Source organism: Calidris pugnax, unplaced genomic scaffold, assembly GCF_001431845.1.
Source record: "Calidris pugnax isolate Ruff unplaced genomic scaffold, ASM143184v1 scaffold18, whole genome shotgun sequence".
Classification (NCBI taxonomy): domain Eukaryota; kingdom Metazoa; phylum Chordata; class Aves; order Charadriiformes; family Scolopacidae; genus Calidris; species Calidris pugnax.
Window position 1 is genome coordinate 5,103,853 of NW_015090812.1, and position 21,606 is coordinate 5,125,458.

At 39.4% G+C, this 21,606-nt stretch overlaps 1 protein-coding gene across 4 annotated transcripts in view; it reads right to left on the reverse strand.

Moving 5' to 3' along the window:
- Positions 1–21,158, reverse strand: part of OSBPL9 (oxysterol binding protein like 9) — a 56,756-nt gene extending 35,598 nt beyond the window's left edge. For 2 of the 4 annotated variants that reach the window (XM_014939212.1, XM_014939211.1), the window contains exons 1-3: positions 21,109–21,158; positions 17,162–17,240; positions 3,526–3,602 (exon numbers count right to left, since the gene is read on the reverse strand). In XM_014939212.1, coding sequence (XP_014794698.1) covers positions 3,526–3,602; positions 17,162–17,240; positions 21,109–21,147 — 195 coding nt within the window. In that variant the 5' untranslated portion in view covers positions 21,148–21,158. Of the gene's footprint in view, positions 1–589; positions 637–3,525; positions 3,603–16,740; positions 16,969–17,161; positions 17,241–21,108 lie in introns of those variants that run through there. The other 2 variants (XM_014939213.1, XM_014939215.1) reach the window with 2 other exon arrangements.
- Positions 21,159–21,606: the final 448 nt, after the last annotated feature.

A 21,606-nucleotide genomic window follows, 5' to 3' on the forward strand; every position in this document is an offset into this window, starting at 1 on the left:
GGGAGCCGCGGCCCCGCCCCTCGCATCACGAGTAAGGCGGCCGGCCATTGGCGGGCGGGCGGCGCGCGCTCCTCCCTCCGCAGAATGGCGGTCAGGGAGAGGGGGGACGGCCCCGGCCGGTGTTGGACCTGAGGGAGTGCTGCCCGGGGAGAGACCCAAAGCCCGGCCCGACAGGCGGCCTCCTGGGCTTCCCGGAGGCTGAGGCATCCCTCCGGTGCGGCACCAGCGCCCTGAGGGTGACCCGTGACTGGGACCGCTCTAACTCCCGAGAGACAGACATTTTGAGAGGAGCTGTAATCTCCTGTCCTGGTTCCAGCGACGCAGGACTACTTTATCTTCTAATGCTTGGAGACACTGTGCTTTTAGAAGACTCTAGTGCCTGAATTTGTGAAAATATTTACTTTATGGCCAGCTATGGTATGCGGGTTTCAAGGTCTTGGTGTTTTTGAGCTCACCAGGTGCAGGAATGAGGAGCGAGACCCAGACACTTGACCCAGGCAGGCCAACTGGATGATTTCATACCACAAACATCACATTCAATACAACACCTGCCCCCCACCGGCCCCCTCCTTCCCTCCCCGGTACTCACACCGGCCATTCCTCCGTGCGGCGCGGAGCGGAGCGGCGGGGGGGGGTGGGCGCCCCGCGGGGGGGACGGGGGAGGGGCACCCCCCCCCCCCCCCACCCCCGGGCGGGGGGGGGGAAGCCAGACCAGGCTCCCGGTGCCAGCAGCAGGTACTGGGGCGGGAGGGGAGCCGCGGCCCCGCCCCTCGCATCACGAGTAAGGCGGCCGGCCATTGGCGGGCGGGCGGCGCGCGCTCCTCCCTCCGCAGAATGGCGGTCAGGGAGAGGGGGGACGGCCCCGGCCGGTGTTGGACCTGAGGGAGTGCTGCCCGGGGAGAGACCCAAAGCCCGGCCCGACAGGCGGCCTCCTGGGCTTCCCGGAGGCTGAGGCATCCCTCCGGTGCGGCACCCCTCCGGTGCGGCACCAGCGCCCTGAGGGTGACCCGTGACTGGGACCGCTCTAACTCCCGAGAGACAGACATTTTGAGAGGAGCTGTAATCTCCTGTCCTGGTTCCAGCGACGCAGGACTACTTTATCTTCTAATGCTTGGAGACACTGTGCTTTTAGAAGACTCTAGTGCCTGAATTTGTGAAAATATTTACTTTATGGCCAGCTATGGTATGCGGGTTTCAAGGTCTTGGTGTTTTTGAGCTCACCAGGTGCAGGAATGAGGAGCGAGACCCAGACACTTGACCCAGGCAGGCCAACTGGATGATTTCATACCACAAACATCACATTCAATACAAATTAGAAAAGTTTGATGAGATGTTCTCTCTCTCCTGTGATGGTTGTGATCCCGAGAACTTCTCACCCCAGTGCTGGACCCCTGAGCCCTCCCCTTCCCCCAAAGCCACCGCGCTCGCAGAGTCCCACATTCACTGTCACTGCTGGGAGGGCACGGATTCCTGTGACAGGATGGGCTGAGGATAATCCTTGCACATTTATATTGGTATTGGGATCAATATTGGTTCTTTAGTATTATTAATGTTAATTATCTGGTCTTACTCTATTCAATCTGTTTATATTTCAACCCTTGTGTTTCCTTGTTCTTTGCTTGATTCCCCTTCCCGGGTGGGAAGGGGTCACTGGGTGACAGAATAATTGTCTAAATGACAATAAATTGTTGTGGGTTTCTCAAACCATAACATCTTGTTAAATTCTTAAATTAATATTTGCTCAGCAGCTGATGTCAATGAAGATGATAAGCCTTGACAGTTCCTGAATCAGGGTGTAAGTAAACAGTATTCCAGCTGGTCTGAAAATATGGGCCTCAGAAACAAAAAACTTCTATTTCCAGCACATTGAAGAAGATGCTTGAAAATTAACGGTGAGCACACAACAGCTGCCCAGGAGGTATTATGCTCAATGCTGGACATATTGAAGAGGGATGAGGATCTGTTTCTTAACAATCAGTTCTAGATTTTTAATTATTCCCTCATATCACCAGATAAACTACTAATTTAGATTTGGGTTTTTTTTAAATCTTGCCTTACTTGTTTTAAAAACTTCTGGAATGTAAACAGGTTATGTAAAGGAAGCTCCAATCATGAAATCTATGTCTGCCCGTAAAACTAAGATCACAATTTCTAGAGACTGTGGAAGTATACGTTTTGATACAACTAAAATATATTCTGGTCTTTAATTTCTGTAATCTCTCTCTCCAAGCCATGAAAAGTCTTCCGTGTGGAGAAAACTGCACAGGTTACTTTTAATTAATTTCACACCCTAAATAAGACTGCTCACATTAACCTCACTTTCTCTCTCTGAGGAGAAGATGGGGAAGGAGGCATCCCTTTGGAGGCAGCCCAGCCCTTCTACATCCACATGTTCTCTAGATAGTTTCCATCTCCTCAGACCCAGTGCAGAGCAGAGTCCTTCAGGCTGTGGTCTGCTACTGTGTCCAGATGGAGAGATTACTTCCAAAATATCCACAACCTGTTACTAGGGATACTAAAGCTGATTGTCAAACTTGATTTTTTATCCAGGGATCTGCTATCCACTAGAAAATATATAGTGATCTTTAGTAAGTAAAAACAAGTTGAAAAACAGTGTTTAGCAGGAAATTAAAGTAAATTGATTGGAATAGCACAAGTGCCTGAAGTTGGATGGAATAAATTCAGACTTGTTCAAACTCTTTAGATTGGACAAATGTCCTCTAAGTCAGTCTTTATAAGCTGCTTCTCTTTCTGTGATATTTGGTATTTTAATGTGTATTTCTTCACACAGTGTCAGTCACTAAGAGACCTAATTCTCTTGCCATACTGCAAAAGCATACAAAACCTTCATTCAACACAAATAACGAATACCAGTTTTAAGATTTCTACACTGCCATCAGACAACTTTGTGGTACAAACCAAGTATGAGAAAATCCTTTTCATGACAAGTTTGGGTTTCTCTCCAGGACAAAAATAAAAATTTAGCAAGTTTTATAGACATGTCCAAGTCTGGAACATCGCCAGAAGCTGATCTTAGATAAGACCTTAGTGCTAAGAACCATCCTCAGTCTGACCATCTCTTTTTAGAATCAGAAAACTGCTGATATCCCACTTACACAGTGGGTTAAAATACTAGTTATTTACCATTTTTTTCACACAGAAAGAGGTTCAACGCTGCTACACAACAGGCTTGACCCAAAAAGGAGTAACTCCCAGTTTTTTCAAAAAAAAAAAAAGAAAGAAAGAAATGTACAACAGTAAGTCTAGAACTACTAATTAAAAATAGGAATTAACAAAGGGAAGTCTTATACTGACTTTTCATAATGGTAAAACAAGAAAATAGTAACTGAAAGACTCAAACTTAATATCAGGTACCTGAACTGATGTGTTACTATATCAACTGTATAGGCTATAGAATGACCAGATGTTACACAGAATTTGTTTGAAATTAGCAGTCATGCCGTTGTATTTCATTGATTCGAGAAAAAGAAAGTAAAACAAGTTAAAAGTGAAAGTGAAACTTGCCTGAAGCTGAAGGGTATGGCGGAGAATGGTGTCCTCTAAAGCATGAATCCACTTCTCTCTCTCATCAGCATCTCGAGCTGAAAAAGTATTAAAAAAAATGTTAATTTATATGCAGCATACTAAAAGCCATAAGCAAACAAATCTGGTGTCGTCACTAAATATGGAAGTTAAACAGTACTGTCTTTGTTAAGTGACCAAGGACATAATTCCACAGTTGTCCTAATATCCTGTTTATTTTTCTTTGGTTACAGCTCTGAAACATTATTGTGTTAATCTACTCTATGGTACTGGATAGATGTTTTAAATAATCATGCATGCAAAAAGGTTTTCTGCTTTGATAGATTTTCTTCTACTAATGACTCTGTACCACATATGTCAAATCAAAAAAATTAAATATAAGGATATGATAGATATAAGAAAGTTCTGCATTATTGCTATTTTTGATTATCTGTCCCTTGTCTGTCTTTAGGGGCATACATGAAAAGAGAGTTTGCACAGACATCCCTCACTTAATTCATTAAGTCCTTTTTAAATTTTCTTAGTTACGAGAAGTTGTTCAACCTGTAATAAATTACCCAGTAATTCTACTCCCGTGAAGACAAATTAACTTTCAATAAGTTAACGTTTCAGGTATGGATTCATAAGACAGGACAAACACCAACTCTAATAAGGCACCAGTGTGAATAATGAAGGAAAAAGAATAATCTGAAATACATAATAAACATTTCTTAAACTCAAGACAATCCTACTCTAAAACTGAATAGAACCTGAATCATACATTAACACCAACACACACAATAGTATTTTCATATTTCTGCAACAGACCACCATACAGTTTTAATTAAGAATCCAAGTCAGGAAGTGATGACAAAAGATGATGATTATGCCTGTCAGCTGCAGATGGTTATAGTTAAGAAAACAACATATTAAGTGATGATTAAAAGATGCAGTGGATGGGGGGACAAGGAAGAGGAGAGGAGCTGGACAAGGAAGAAGAACAGATCAAAACAGACTAAGGGCTGTCATTGGTGCTTTTTTTTTGCTTTTTATCCTTGATACTGCTTTTCTTCCCTCCTACCCCCAGTACAGACATATCACAGAATTGTATAGGTGTTGGAAGGAACCTCTGGAGATCATCTAGTCCAACCCCACTGCCAAAGCAGGATCACTTGCAGCAGGCTGGACAGGAACACATCCAGGCAGGTTTTGAATATATCCAGAGAAGGAGACTCCACTACCTCTCTTTCCTCACTTTAAGATGGAATTTCCTGTTTTCCAGTTTGTGTCCATTGCCCCTTGTCCTGTCACTGAGCACCACTGAAAAGAGTCTGAGCACCACTGAAAAGCCTCATCCTCTTGACACCCACCCTTTAGATATTCATAAGCATTGGTGAGATCCCCTCTCAGTCTCCTCCAGGCTAAGCAGACCCAGGTCTTTCAGCCTTTCCTCTTAAGAGAGATGCTCCAGTCCCTTAATCATCTTCGTAGCCTTCTGCTGGACTCTCTCCAGTAGTTTCCTGGAACTGGGGGGCCCAGAACTGGACACAGTACTCCAGATGGGGCCTCATCAGGGCAGAGTAGAGGGAGAGGATAACCTCCCTTGACCTGCTGGCCATGCTCTTTTTAATGCACCTCAGGAGACCACTGGCCTTCTTGGCCACAAGAGCACATTGCTGGCTCATGGTCAATTTGTCCACCAGGACTCCCAGAGCTGCTTTCCAGCACGTCAACCCCTAACCCAAACTGGTGCATGGGCTTATTCCTCCTTAGGTGCAGGACCCTACACATGCCCTTGTTGAATTTCATCAGGTTCCCTCTCCACCCAACTCTCCAGTCTGTCCAGGCCTTGCTTTGGTGGCACAGCCTTCTCCTGTGTCAGCCACTCCTAGTTTTGTGTCACCAGCAAACTTGCCGAGAGTACACTCTGTCCCCTCATCCAGGTTGTTGATGAATATGTTGAATAAGACTGTAATTAGAGCCATGCCACCTTTACTTTGCTAGTTTGAAAGAGTTCCTTGCTGTGCTCTAAGTGTGCCTAAAAAACACGTGAGCAGAGTGAGTGGACTCCAGGTGAAGAAAGAAGAGAAAAATCCGCCAGCATTAAATAGACTGTAAACAAACCGTCCCATAAATGGATTTAGAATAGGTATTGACAATTGTTACTAGTTCCTCATTCAAGTGGAAGGTATTTAAAAAAACAGGAAGCCTGCTAAAAGCAAGGAAAGCTTAAGTGAGGTAGCTCCTATTATGAATCATAGAACTGAGATTCCTATCTGACTTTTTGTTATGGAGCTCAGAGGAAATATCTGTAAAGTATTATACTGAAATGTACTCTCCAGCCTCAAAATGCTTTGTTTTCAATGTTCCCATTCTCAACCTTATTGCTCTTATTCTTTGGAATTCTGCAGCTCAAACACATCCGTACTCAAAACCATGACAGGTCGTCCAAATATGTTAAATAAACCCTCCTTTAGGAAATTATTTATTACTTTTTCACACATCCATTCCTATAAAGGGTATTTCATTGGCCAGAGGAAGGGACGAGGGATGGAGAATCAGAAATCCACACGAGAATCTCTCTCCTATGCCCCTCTGTCTTTAGGAGGAGGAAGCTATACATTTTTCTAGGCCTCCCAAAGTAAACCCTATCAATATCAAGATAAACATACTGCATTGTTTACCTCAGTATATATAAACTAATTATGTCAAATTAACAAAACCATCAGAAAAGAATTGGCAATTTATTTGTTTGTGAGAACAACGTACAAATATCCTTGCTCCAAGTCAAACTGATGGGGTGGCCTCACAAAGTAATGAGGCAAAACTTCCTTTAAAAACAAGGTAAAAGTAAAAGCCCTGTTTGAAATCTAACTAGTTTTTTTTAAAAGTAGGTATTTTCCCAGATACTACAAGTCAATACCTATTCATTGTCTTTTAAAATAGTAAAAGTGTGATCAACTGCCACAGGTATCCTGGCAATGATACCGTTAACCTGCACAAATAAAAATGACACTTAAGGGAAAGTGACTCCCCCAAGCGCTCTCAGAGGCCCAAAGGAAGCCTGTAGGAAGAAGTTATGGTAATTAAATGTTACTTGGACCAGCAGGTAAATAACTTTCCTACAGGAACTGCTACCAAGTATTACAAATGGCAAAATCCAGCATTTTAATACTCTCAAAAGCTCATTAGAAAGAACTAACTTACAGGGGCTCTTCCTACTAGTTCTCTATATTTTAATTGAAAATCTGAAGTAGGTGCCAGGTAGAAGTTTATAACGCAGTGAAACCAGACAGGCTGAAGGGACAGAAACCCTATGAACTCTGCCCAGATAACTGCATTAAGCCAAATATATTTTGCAGTGTGCAAAATTATAATTTTTCTTTTCACATGCACAAACAAGCACCCTGTTCTTTTTTCACAGCATAGCTTATACTTTAACACTAATTTCAATTACTGAATTAGTCAATAGAATTAGGTGTATTTTCCTCTGACATTAATTTTAATGCCTATTAGTTTCTTTGGTTCTACTTACCAAGAACAGGCCCCTTTGCCTAGTCCTGACACATATTAATCAAGTTTATGCTTCTTACACCAGTCACCACTGAACAGTAAACATATAAAGTTACCTTTGTCATTAATCTATCAGGACTTCAAATGTATCAATAGTTAAACCTCTCAAATGTGTGTTCAAAGTGGCAGTGGTTAACACATTTCAATGTGTGTAAGGTTTTTTGGGTTTGTTTTCCATTTTTTTTGTGTTTTTTAATTAACCATCTCCCAGTCCCAAAGAACATCTTACGGGGGAACTGGGTTACAAGTCACTGAGGAGCGAGTAAAGAATTCACAGGATACAAAAATCATGTGTTCAAGTTTTTTTGCCCACGATTATTTAAACTAAAAAGGGAACAATTAAGCCGCAGGGCAGTGAAATAATCCTTGTGCCGCAACAGACCTCCTCTGACCTTCCATCCTGCCAGCAAAAAGAGGTCACTGTATTAGTTCAATACTAATCTCAATATACAGTAGCCCATTAATAAAGGTTATCACATTAAGACTTGCATGTGAAGCACAAACAGAACAGAGAAGGCTTCCAGCAACAGGGAAGACCTAGAAACCAACCAATCAGTACGGCTCAAAAACTGAACCGACTTTCCCTTGCTCATAAATAAACTAAACTTTTAAAGCTTCTATTTCTCCAATAGCCCTTTTTATAGCTCTTTCTACCAGGCTTCAGCAGAAGGAAAAAAAGCTGTATTTTTACCCATATACTAGACATTGCAAACTTATGGCACAGTGTGATCAATTCTTAGGTAGAACACCTGAATCTCATCAACCTGGCTACTGAGACAAAGTCTCATCCACGATAAATCCAGGAACTCTGCCACCAGAAGACTCCTTCCCACAGGGAAACACACAGCGCTGTAACCTTTGAAGGACTCTCTGTTTGTGACACTGGTTTACCTTTCAAATCATCTACCATCAACAGCAGATCCTCCAGGCTCTCATCCCTACACTCTTTTAAGAAAACCGTGGAGAAACCAGCAGGAATGCCGTTTTCAGTAAAGCAAGCTACCAGAAAAGTTATATTAAATCTAATCAAAATGGCTGCTGTGAGATTAGGTGCAAGTAAAAGCCCTCTAATGGTAAAAGCGATTTAGAACTGAACAGCTGCCAAAAGATCACTGATGAAAAAAAAAAATCAATGGGAACATTCAAAAAAGAGATTAGCCAGCACACTCAGAAACAATTTATGGGAAAAATCTACACACAATGGTCAGAGATCATTATCCACCCATCTGTAGGGAAAGCTTGATATCCAAGCTGGTTTTCATTTAAAGAGGGCAACTTTGGCTAAAGAAAAAGCTCTAATATCTTTTCAGCTAAACAGTTTGTGATGCACATGACATAATAGCCACTCTGCATCAGCATCTTTTCTTCAGCAGACAGGGGACAAGAATGCCTTGCTTGTTAGTCCTTGTTCCTGCCTCAAGCACCCTGAAATCACTCCAACCTTTTCCAGGATTTGATCAGGCTCCATTTTGAAGTTACTCCCACCCCTCTAATTCCTATAGGAGAGCTACTCCAGAATTTCTTTCTTCAAACATATCTGTGATAAGGCAATTATTATCTAGTCCAAGGAATTTCACTAGTGTCTGTGCTTATATAAAAACAGAGGAATGGTATTTGGTCCCTCCTGACGTAGAACTTCTAGAAAGAGAAGGGTAAGGGGCAAGAGAGAGAAACGTTACATTTTCCTGGGCTGACTCTGGAATAACATCGTTACAAAAGACAAATAAGAAACACCGAGACATCTACCTGAGAAATACCCGGCATTTAAAAAACATAAAGATGTTACTGCAGCTGTTTGTAAATGATTCAAACGTTTTTACACTAGTTAGAAAAAGAAATTAACTAGAGGAGCCCACTACACTACATGAATATTCACTGTGGTTCTTAGCCTGATGAGTTAATGCGATAATTACCTTCCCAGCTGAAATTCAAATTTTACTAAGGCATCAACTATCCACAAAAATCTGAATACTGGCTGCAGTTGAGAGAACAGTAACAGTCCCTGTGCTTTTCTCTATTTTAAGTGCCGGAATCATTAACTCAGTTTTTACTGCAATTTACCAGCAAACATTTGCACATGGAACCAGCTAAATCCACATAGAGCTATATATTCGCTGCTGTATGCAAGAGGTTGGGATCATTAATGGCTGAAACACTGCAAATTTGCCCTGGTGATGTCAGTTAAACTACTATTACATTTTTCTAGTCGAACTGGTATTTATGAGCTTGATTACAATTTGTTCCCATACGCTTAACCTTTCACTCCTCTGTGCCTATAGTGCATCCTTTGAAAGCTACGTGTATAATTTATGGTGGTATCTCAGACACGTCTGAGACAACCACAGGGTACTTAAGACAATCACAGCCCTATTTATGACTAGTTCAGAGAAGCAGACTTGGAAAGTATGTAACATTACAGTGAGATTTAATATAACAGTATTTTAAAAGATGTGCATTTTTTGCAATCTGGTTGAGCCTATTCATAAAATATTTTAATATCCATTTTTTATGAAGAAGATTTTTGAACTCTTTCCTACAGGAGATATAAAGACAGAAAAGTAATTATTTTACCAAAGAGAAAATTACAGAATGAAAAAAAAACTAAAGAGGAGAATCATTGCTTCTACTGAAGAATTTCTGCAATTCAGAAAAACGATGTTTTACAACTCCTAAAACAGTCCCTTATCTCTGAATTTCCCAAAGTGCCAAGTCAGATATGGCAGGGATTTCAGAAAGTTCTATGCTATGAGGATAAGGCGGCAAATGAAATGCAACTACATTAAATGCTCTCAGCCTCTATTAATTTCCCAAATAGAGAATAAATTTTGTAATTTAGAGTTTCTCAAATATTTACTTTGTTGTGAAGAGATTATATGTGTTTATATAACGTATACCAAATGTTAAAGTACAGCATAAAACAGATTACTTTTTCTAGCCTAAGCTCGATAGCATCTAAAGATTAGATAGAAACAAGTTTAACGACTCTGCTCCACGATAGAGCATTTACCACCAGCATTTCTAGGTCACGCACAGCAGTACTTGGAAGACAGAATATACAAAACATATCATCTCAGAATTAGCATACCGGTGCTTTTTTTTTTTTTTCCTGTGTGCATCTACATGGGCATCAGGATGAAAGAAAAACCTCAAGAATTAGTTAAAAAAATTACTAGATTACTTATAAAATACATGATACTGCAACAAAGTTAAATGCATATTTTATTTTCATTCACTGTGACCTACTTACAGGCAGAAGTCAGTAAAAAAAGTCTATTACACCCACAGAGTCAATAGAGTCAATTATGCAGCCTTCATTCTGACAAAACCTCCACTGATTTTTATGCAAAATTCCTGTATTTTCTCAGCCAAGAGCAGAAGCAGTGTAGTATCTTTACACACAAATAACCAGATGATAGAGGTGAAATTCTGACTATATTGAGATTGATAGGATTTATGCCACCAGTCTCAAGGGAGAGAGATTTTATCAGTAGTGCTCAATAAGGTGGAAAAGTCACACATCAATGCACTGTTCTGCAGCTAAATAAATGTCTTTTTAAAGTCAATGAAGGCCTTTCAAGCCATAGAAAAACATGCAAGATGAAGCAGGGTTTCATACAAGTCTACCAAAATACTATAGTTTCACTGCTTACAAATATCTCCACATGCTACCACATGCAGCTTCCACATCCATCAGTAGGTTGAATGTAGTTTCAGTGCCTCATTTCCTCTGTATCATAATTTTGGAGCTGCCACATTCATTATTCTCCCTTCTACTAATCTTCCTCTTGATGCCATTCTCCACCCACATGTATAAATCAACCCTCATTTTGTTCTGCAGGTGTTTGACCAGTCTGCTCTCCCCGCACCTACTGGAGACTCCAGTGCAGACACAAGAGAGAAAGTCTAATCTTGTCCCAAAAAGAAAAAAAAAAAAAAAAAAAAGCTTGGTCTCCTGTGTACAATGTATTCATAAGATTAATCTGTGATCCTCAGAAACCAACTAAGCTGCTGTTTCACTGTTACCTAAGCTGAAAAGCTTTTTTAGCAAGCTTTATATTCAGGCCATAAACATACCTTCAAGAAAAAATTTAATTTTTTCCCAAAAAAAAAAAAAAAAAAAAAAGCTTGGTCTCCTGTGTACAATGTATTCATAAGATTAATCTGTGATCCTCAGAAACCAACTAAGCTGCTGTTTCACTGTTACCTAAGCTGAAAAGCTTTTTTAGCAAGCTTTATATTCAGGCCATAAACATACCTTCAGGTGGAAACTTGTGTGACAAAGGAAATACAAGACCAAGCGCTATTAATTCTCTCTGGGAATTCATACACCATGTGTAAATTAGTAATTAAACATTTTTGAATGTGGGACAATCTGCAAGTTTCTGGGTTTTCACTAAAGAATGTCAATATTTAAATACTAATAATAGTAGTAACACTAAATAATACTTTATATAGTACACTCTGTGGAAATGTCTTTTAAAGAATATTTGCATCTAAAAGCCTTTGCAGATCACCCTGAACTAGGTCAGAAACTGCTAGTTTAAGGTAGAAAGTATATTTTGGCTTGAGCTTAAAAAAAAAAAATAGAACAACAAAAATATAACTGTTTTCCTTAGCCAATAATATAATTCTCAATGTAATAGGTCAAACTCAAGTCTATTGCTACTTGGAATTCCTTGATAAAACAGAAGGAAAAGAGTGTTGAACTTCTCAGTATCCCTCCCCTCCTTAGAGTGAGACCTTTTCTGACCATTTCTGCCCTTTCAATATGCCTTTTTCTCACACTCATCTTTCCCAAATAGTTGCCAGGTATCACATATACGGGTGAGATAATAGGTTCATATTGATGCCAAAAGCAACAAGCATTTTATGTTTGTTTCATGCTGTTTCTTCCAGAGGAAGGAAGAAAGAAAACAACTGGACACATCACACAGATACTGTTTCAAGATATTATTTTCTTTGCTAATCTCAAGTTTAACGTACATTTGGAAATCTGCTACTTCAACCTCAAGAAAAGGAAAACCTAGAGATGTTTATATATGACCATAAAAATTGAGTGCAGACAGGCCCATTAAAAATGGCATACTCATGGTATGATTAGAAAATAGACACTTATAAATACAGGATGCTGCGGATGCAAGAAGGAGCTGGCATGAAACCGCAAAAGCACAACCATGCACCATCCTCTGGGCTCTGGTGACACGTTCCAGCTGCTCAAAGTGTTAGTCCAATACACAGGAGCAAAAAGCAGGTAGACGGAATAGAAAGGAAGGCAGAAAAATCATACTGGAAAAACTAAACCTAGTTGTGGTTCACAGAGGAATTTTTGCAGCTTTGCCAAGTGGGGAGAGGACGAGATGCAGCCCAGAACCTCGTGCAGCGCAGACGCGGTCAGGATCACAAAGCACCAGTTACATTTGTATTATGGAAAGGGAGGAGGACAGGTAACACAGCTCCCAAGGAAATGTATGAAGAGGCAGGGCTGAAAGTTTTACAGAGCTGCTCATCCTCCTCTGCAATATAAAAGCACCATTGAGCACAGAATAGAGGAATTCACTGTTTCAGCATTACCAGAACCCCAAAAGGCCCTGAAAAATGTCCACTTAGGGCCAACGATGCCATCACAGCAGTTATAAGCATCACTGAGGAAACCAGCACAGACCAAGGTTTTACACCAACATCCCTCTCTAGGCATTTTTTAATATCAAGTTAAAAAAGCTCTCGAAACTTTTTGGGGAAAAGGCTGCAATTTATTAATCATTATTTAAGAAGAGTAATCTGATAGACTAAAGTGCCTTTTTATACCACAAGGGCAATCAGCTTCCTCTTATCTACTTGGTGGACAATGGTAACATCTTCTAGAAGGCTACAAATATAGATTATTTCCCCAAGTAGTGGTGAAATACAGATCTAAAGCCATTATACTTAATTTTGACACAATACAAATACTTAAATTGTCCAACTCTGATACTGCTCAGCAACCTGAGCAAACCAAGGCCTTTGTGGACCTCAGTATAACCTTAGTAATAGCTGCATCCCACATTAATAAAAATTCCCTGCTTTTATAACATTCAGACAACCTGCGTGTCTCTCCCTCTTTTTTCAGCTGCGATAGTAGGCAGTCAGGAATCAAGCTAGAAACTGGGGCAAGATGGGGAAGAAGGAGAAATCCACCTTTCCCAGCCGACAGCTTTCATGTAATAGGAGAGTAAGTTGCACAGCAACGTTCATGCTTCATTTCTCAGATTCTCTTGTGGCAGGACGAGGAAAGGAAAGACAAAAGCTAAAGCAAAATCATCTCAGATCAATGCGCTGGACCGCTTCCAATCTTTCAATTCTTTAATACAGAAAACAGTGGAGACAGGACTGATTTGCTTTCCAAGGAACCGTGCTGCAGGCTGTAAGAGCTGGATTTTCAGGTAGGAGTTTAAAAATCTGAATTCTTTTTGCTGCACACAATGTGTGTTTAGTGAAGTATTTCAGTCCAAATAAAAGCTATTATTGCTTCAGGTTAGACAGCAATTCAAATATCAAGAATACAATACCCTTGACGGACTACCTTGAACATCATGTTCCCACTCTTGAATTTAAGCCACGAGCATCCTAGTGAGCAGAAAGAGCAGCTAAGTGATATGAAGGATAGAACTGACCTTCCAAATGGAAAGAGAGATGATATGAAGATGTTAAAAGAAAGAAAAAAAAAAGACACAACTCCACAGTGTTTGAAGGTTATGGATCATTTAGAATCGGGACATGTATTACAGCGAGAAAAAATATATTATCAAGAAAGAGCTTCCTGACAGGAAGGTACATTAGACTATTATCCCAAATGTCTTGCAGCAACTTGAATAGCTTTTTGCATCTAATCTGAACAAACCCATCAGGGAGTGCTTGGAGATCTACCTAATTCAGAAGCCTTAAAATCAAGCCATGAAACTGGATATACATTATTACTAAACAAGGACCAAATGGGAGATGAAATACATTACTTTTAAATATATTTTAAAATTTCTGTGCAAATTCTACCCCTCCCTACCCCTTTCCAGTGTGAACAGGGACTAATACAGCCGTATGTAACAATAAAATACAGGGAAAAAACCTGCTGGGCACTCTGGTGGAGCTAAAGTTAAGCTCACAAACCCAAAACATGCTGTTTGTTGTATTACCCATACTTATTCAATTCAATTAATTCCTTTTAAACTAGGTACCAAGTATATGGATACTGTTTGATATGTACACAGTCATCATTCACAGCCGACATTTTCTTTGTAATACAATTTTTTCCCCTTTTACTAATGTTCAATACAGAGATGGCCACTAGGAAGGACACTTGCAGACAGAACAGGGGGAGATTGTCACAGGCAGCAATGAAATATCAACCACACACTGGAAAGACTCAGAATTTCCCAAGATCCAGTGACAGGCAAATCTTAGTGGGAGATACTGGAGGTTCAGCACTTCAAAAATTCAGTTACACACATACACACACAAATGGAAACAACATCCCTGTGAGAAGCTGATCAGATATATTTAAATGACTTACTTGTCCTTCATCTCTTTCCTTATATCTCTAGAGTATTACACAGATGTGGAATTTTGAGCAACTGACATTAAGAAATAATTAATGAACCCAGTATGAAATTTTTCCTTCTTTTCCCAAATTCAAATTCTATCAGTGCTTGTCAGCAAAATTTCACTGAGGCCAAAGAAGATTCAAGTCTCCACCAATCAGTGGTGAGTACAAGAAAACATTTTTCTTCTGCAGCCTGAAATACACTGCAGATGGGACCCTAACTTACACACAGGTCAGCAGGTCTTTGAAATCTTTTTAAAGTTCTGTTGTTTTCCCAACTAGGCTTCACATTGTTTGGATCTCTGGCTGTCTTTGAGAATGAAAGCAGGCAGTAAGAAGGAAGGAAGAGATTGTATCTTTCAAAAAGTTGCCATTTCTGAAGCAGTCCTCTCTTGCACAAGGCTTCTTTTCTAAAGGGTGAATTTATTTATAGCTATGACTCCCTTGCAGACCAAAAGGTCTATCTGATAGTGTATAAAAAACAACTTAGAAAGAAAATGTTATGAATACTGTATGTTTTCTTGGAATATTCCCAGAATATTCAGGGAATCTGTTCTACATAATCTCTGAAGTCTCAGAATACATATTGTAGTATTTACCTTATTACCCATTCACCATTCGTGACTGATAGTGACCTATATTTCACATAAATGAAAGCCCATGTAATACTGAATTAATGTAATATAATGAACAAACATTTTATACATATATATATGACATAAGGGTTGCATGAGGTGAGAATATAATTAGAGTGATAGTAAGAACTACAGATATAATTCCACAGAGCTGTTTTATACTGAAATATCTCGGCACTAATATCTTACCAGTCCTTTTACATTTTTGCTTTACAGCCAAGTAACTAATACCCTACTTGTATCATTACAATTTGCTGGACATCAGGGATGTTATCTTCATAATATGCTAATAGAAAAAGCATAATACAGAAAAGAGTGTACAAGGTCTTAGTCTTACACTGAAGAAGCACACACGAATCCTGACCTGATGTGAAATGCACACAAATTGATATAAAGCATGAGACGTTATATGACAAAACTGGTGTTCAAAAATTATCAATACTGCTTGAAGCAGAACATTACTTGTATCAAATACTACCTGTGTTCTTTTAAAATATCTATCTACCCAAAAGAGATTATAACATATAAGAAATCAGTGCAAATAAGACATATTTAAAAGGTATATCTTAGTAACTAAAGATGAGAGATTTCTAGATTTACCTGTATCAAGTTCTCAAATATTCAGCAGTATTTAGCTTCATAGTACTGAAAGACTGCCACAGTACGGTATTCCATTACTGCATTAGCAATTAGCTTGCATTTTATCAGTTATCCTTGGGAACAGTAGATTTAACTATTACTGTGAGCTCAGCATTATGAAGGTACATTTATGAGGCTTAATGCAGTGAAAAGGCAGAGTACAGCAGCAGCGTTTAAGAAGAACTGTAGCACAAGGAATACAGATGCCAGTGACAATATGGTGTACACTTAATATTTATCATTAGAAATATTCTCAGAAACACACCAGTATTAATGATAACTCCCATTTCCAAATCACTGCCTTAAAAATATGAACAGTACAATACAGGTTATAAAATTATTCCAGTTTATATAAATTAATACGACTGCTTACATGCAAATGTGCCTCTTGGATATTTACAGTATCCGGCTCTATGCAAAGCAATTAAATGATTTAGTCACTACATTTTAGAGGAAAAGCAAAAGGACTAACAAATGTTAGTTGAAAAATATTTTCATCACACTTCCCTAGGATTTTAACATTCAAAAAAGAGAAGTTCACTAGTCAATATTATCACAGTACTTTGTCCTACTGCTGCAGATAAAATAATTTAAGGAGTACATAACAATTATATAGTACCTTACCCTTTCTACCGGTGAACCATAGCATGCAATGACGAAACATAGCAGTGGCAGATGGCATTGGTGTTAGTAAATGTGAATAAAAGGATAATAGCAGAGAAATGGTGACTGGCAGACAAGACACAGAAATGTAGATGAAATGAATGCAAGCTGGTAAATCTTGAAGCAAAGCTCCACCTTGAAGCCAAATGTTGCCTCTAGTCTCCTCATAATTGAGCATTAAGTTCTATTTGGATACAAATTGCAACCTTCAGACCAGTCTTGATTCTCTTCATACAGAAATGCATAATTGTATCTTGATAACGAAGATCAGAAACATTTTGTAAGCGAAACCCATAATCAGAAGCCCATTACTTTCTCCCCTTGAGTGATTTATTCTTTACATTTTTAATCTCCAAATCCTGCCAGAGCCACAGTCGCTTTCTAGCACATATGTATCCACTGCAGATGTAAATCCCTGCCTAACCTGCAGCACCCCTGAATCCAGAATGTTCTCAGTGTGCTCATTCATGCTGTTCTGTTGCCAAACGTTTAAAATCATCCATCAAATACAAGTGGAATCTATTATAAGAAAAAACAATCTCTTCTTTCAGCTCACCCTGAAAATGGAAGGTTTTCTGATCAACAGTTATTGTGAAGGTGCTGTCGTCCTCATCGTCTATACCAATCACAGCTCCCTGTGAAACAAAGAACAAAATCCTGATAAGGCAAGCAGTGACATCAGCAGCATACACTCTATCACTACACCACTGGAATTTAAAAGCATTGACAAATTAGAAGCAAACCGAACACTGTAAAGAGCAGACAGATTCGCTGTTTAATTACAGGATGCAAGTCAGTTCTTTAAAAGAATAAATTTTTAGCTGCAGGAAAAAAAACAGTAATTCTTTGTAAAACTCTGATTTTCTGAATAATAATATGCATCTTTTATTTTTGTAATGGAGGTGGCTTTATGCTACAGCAACACTATAGTAAACAGTTTTCTACTACATTCCAACCTATATTTCAAAAAAGAGGGAGGAGCAATATTTTATAAGTACTTTCCATGTGTAAAAATACTAATTCATAGATACTCTACAAAAAGAAGCTCTTGACCTGATTTTATCTCCCAGTCTATAAAAACAATAAATCATTCTAGCAGAATGAATTTGGCCCATCACGTCATGTCACTGGTACACTGCATGATCTAATTTTCAGTCCCTAAGTAAATATTAACAGTAAGTCAACAGGATATATCAAAAGCAGCTAGCTTTGTCTTCTAATTCCTCATGAATTATTTGAAGGAAATGCAAATAAATTATAGAGTTAAAGGCCATCTGTGCTCAGCTACTTACAAATCCATTCACATCATCTTCATTCCTGTCCCCACCAAACACTTAATAAATAACACAGTTGTTTTTCAACAAGATGACCCTGAAAAAGAACCATTCCATGCTTCTGACAACTCCAAGAAATTATAACATCTAGATGGAAAATCACAAACGGATTTACTCAGTTTCCCTTCTCCTCCTCCAGGAGACACAGTGACAGGATCTGTTTTATCCTTCCCCCTCCCACAAAACAGAAAGATATCACTGGAAGGCACACATATTTAAAGGGTAAATTCTGCCCTTACAGTCCGAGTAAACAGCACGTAACAGTCGTACAAGCACTTGTGAGTCAATTCCAACAAGTGCTTCATTTCATTTGATCAGTATCATACAGCAACTGCAGAGCAGGGGGGTAGGCAAACATCAGGCTGGCCAAAACATCAGAATTGTTCAGGTACAGACTTAGGGATCTGAATCAATCTTATTCACACACATTCTTCATAGCCCCTATATGAGGTTTCTGGCCAAGGGTACCAGCACGTGTGGCTGGGACTGTCACGAGCACCACAAGACAGAGTGGAAGGAACAGGTCCTGTTTAAGACTAGCACCAACCATCTGTAATTCAAGGCTACACAGCAGGAAAGGAGAGCTCCAAACAGCTTTTCTCCCCCTCCACTGCCCAAAATGTACCACTTCACTTCTCCAAGACAGTACCTTCCATACAGGCATTTCAGAGACAGCTCTGTGATCACTATAGAAGCGGCTCCCAAAAAATACACCCAAACCAGTATAATTCTGAGTACTTTTAGTGCCAGGACGTAACAAAACCCATATGACTAGCCATTACATTCACAGACTATCTGGTAATCGTGTAGTGTGCCAGAGACTTAACATGATGGGCCAGATTCACTTTGCCAGAACGGTTTTATATGGGTTTTTTTAATATACCAGTACATAAAAAAATATCTGGCACTTGAAGTACATGTTTTGTAACACAATAAATCAGAATAAGTCACAGCAAGTTGTACAAAATCATGGTTCAGCTTCTCCTCACCAGCTATGTTAAAAATCTGTTAAGTCAGACACCAAGAACATGACAAAGATATTCTCCTCAGAGAATATAGGTAAAACTAATGTAAGGCTAAAAAGGTCAGACTAGGACAGCTAAGTCCTGCCTCCATCCTAAGTGGTGGGAGGGAACCAAGGAGCAAGAAAAGCCCATCACTGCGTCATCTCAGCACAAAGCTACATAAAGTGCACAAGCTCTAATTGCAGTGCTGAGGCAAAAGGTCCTGGGTGTAAGCACAGAAGATGCTTCTGCTGTCATGCAGATCATACATATGAACAAGAAAAACTGGAGTGTGAAAGTTTAAGTGTGTATTCCAGAAAACCTAAGCATAGTATACATTGCATAGATTCCTCCACGAATACACTGTGACAATCAACAAAAGAATTTGAAGGTGAAACTTCAGGCCTGTGAAACATGGCTACCAAGAGCGAAGAGGTGAGGAACGAGCTTTTAAAACTCCATTCAAGAAAAAGGAAGTATTTTAGCCAAATTGCTTAAATTACATGTGTGTTTATGTTCACACCTACAGTTACAAATCAACAATTACTCTAAACAGAAAAACTCTTTGATAGAATTTCAGACTGCAGAAGCCCATCTGTTCAGTTATCAGTATCACTGTCATCTGCCAGAAGAGCTGCTTTACAAAAGCAGAAAAAAATATAAAAGATTCCTTCCTCCCTCACAAAAAAACAAGTCCCCCACACGTTCAGAGAAAGGATGGGGGAATCAGCAAATCTTCAGAAAACTCCAAAGAGTAATTTGGGGTGGGAGAGTGGCAGGTGGTAAAAGAGAAAGGGATTGTTTTATGTTACACACATATAAAGATGGATCATGCAATATTGAACAGATTGTTCACTTTTAATATTTCCTAAACTGACAGGCTGAGGCCAACCTCCACATTGACAGGCTCACAACACTATTAAAGCAGGCAGGATTTTTCAGACTAAATTTTTCTACACAATGCAAAAAACAGCCTCAGTAACCTTTGGGAATGTAATGTTCTAGACAGTGGTTTGAGTCTACACTGCTCTTAAAGAAATTCTAAATTAAGAGATCAATACATTAAACAAGGCAAAGTGCAAAAAAGTCATCTGGAAGCCAGGTGAATGGAGATTGTCTGCATGAGCCCCAAAAGGTTATTGCTATCTCTTTACTAGGCCCACAGAAAGACTAGGAAGGAGTAACAACAGAAGGAAGGAATAACTGGAAGAAGCAGAGTTCTGCTGCGACGCTCATCCCATTGTGTGTCAGACACAGCTCCCCGTCTTACTTCAAGACTCAAACTGCTCCCATTCATATTCATTACCCTCCTTACTCCTTCCCCCCATTTACATCAGCTCTTCACAAGATCGCTGCATACTGGAACCAGAGATTCTACAACAAATGGGAAAGAATACCGAAGCAGGACTTACACAAGAAATATTTTTGATAAATGCATAACCACAAGGTAGTAACTGGGAATGTACAAAGATATCACCACATTCCCAGCTCACTTCAGCACCATCACCTCAAGCTGCAACAGCAGCATTGAAGGTTAAATGTCCCACACTGGAGGGCCTCCAACAGGTAACTCACAGCTTTCCCACTCTGCATCTTCTTGCCTCTGTTTCCCCATGTTGTACCCCCCCCCAGCAGATATCTCAAAGACTTTGCCTGCTGCGTTCTACCTTCCCTTTCCAGTCCTCCTTTGTTTCACCAAGGTCAGGCACAGCCAAGTGGAAGGCCTAAAGAGAGTCCAAACTGGCAGAATGGAGGACACAATAAGACAATAAAGGCAAATCAAAAGGATAGAAAGAAGCTGTTTTGCAATGACTTAGGACACAACATATATGTATATACATATATCTCTCCACACAAAGAAATGAGAACTGCAAACAGCAACTTTTTCATAATGTGCTAATACTAACCCATCTTACTCTGTCATATAATGCTTTTCTATATAATTTATAAAATGTATAATGTTTTTATACGATATATAAAATTATAGAATGTGATTAGCCCAGCATGTCACTTGACCTCTAATGTTCTTTCTTTAAATACTTTCATTATTTCAGTATTTTGCTGAGTCAAGAATAGAGCCCAAACCTCAAGTCTCCTTGCAGTTCTCTCCATTAGGCCATATTATAGACAGCAAGTCATTAAGTACTGAATAAAACAACACTTACCCTGAGTCTAACACACCCTCGGCGGGATCCTCTCATCATTTTGTCTTTTGACTGAAACAGAAAAAAACAGATCACTAGATTAGCAAATACAGTAGGAATTGTAAGGAGAAAGTTAGTTATTCTAAGCAACTGAGAAAAGAATAAACCATTTTTGTATAATATTTTATTGACTGATGAATTGAGACACAACTTCTGTTAAAAAATATGTAAGTTCTCACACAAAAGAAAGTACACAACCATGGTATGAAAAAATAATCCTTCAATAATAAAGACTACAATATCCCACTTCAAGAAGTTTTGTAGATACCTTGAAGAAACACTTAGAAGATGCAGTCCACGCCTTTATAGATAATAAAAAGAAGCGAGAAAGAAAGAAATTAGGAAATACTAAAAATTGGCAGTATAGTGATTTACATCTTCCTCTTTTCTCTCCTACTTTCAGAATAACAAAATCCAGCTGTGCAGGCAGAATTGTACAAATGAAATTATACCTTTGTC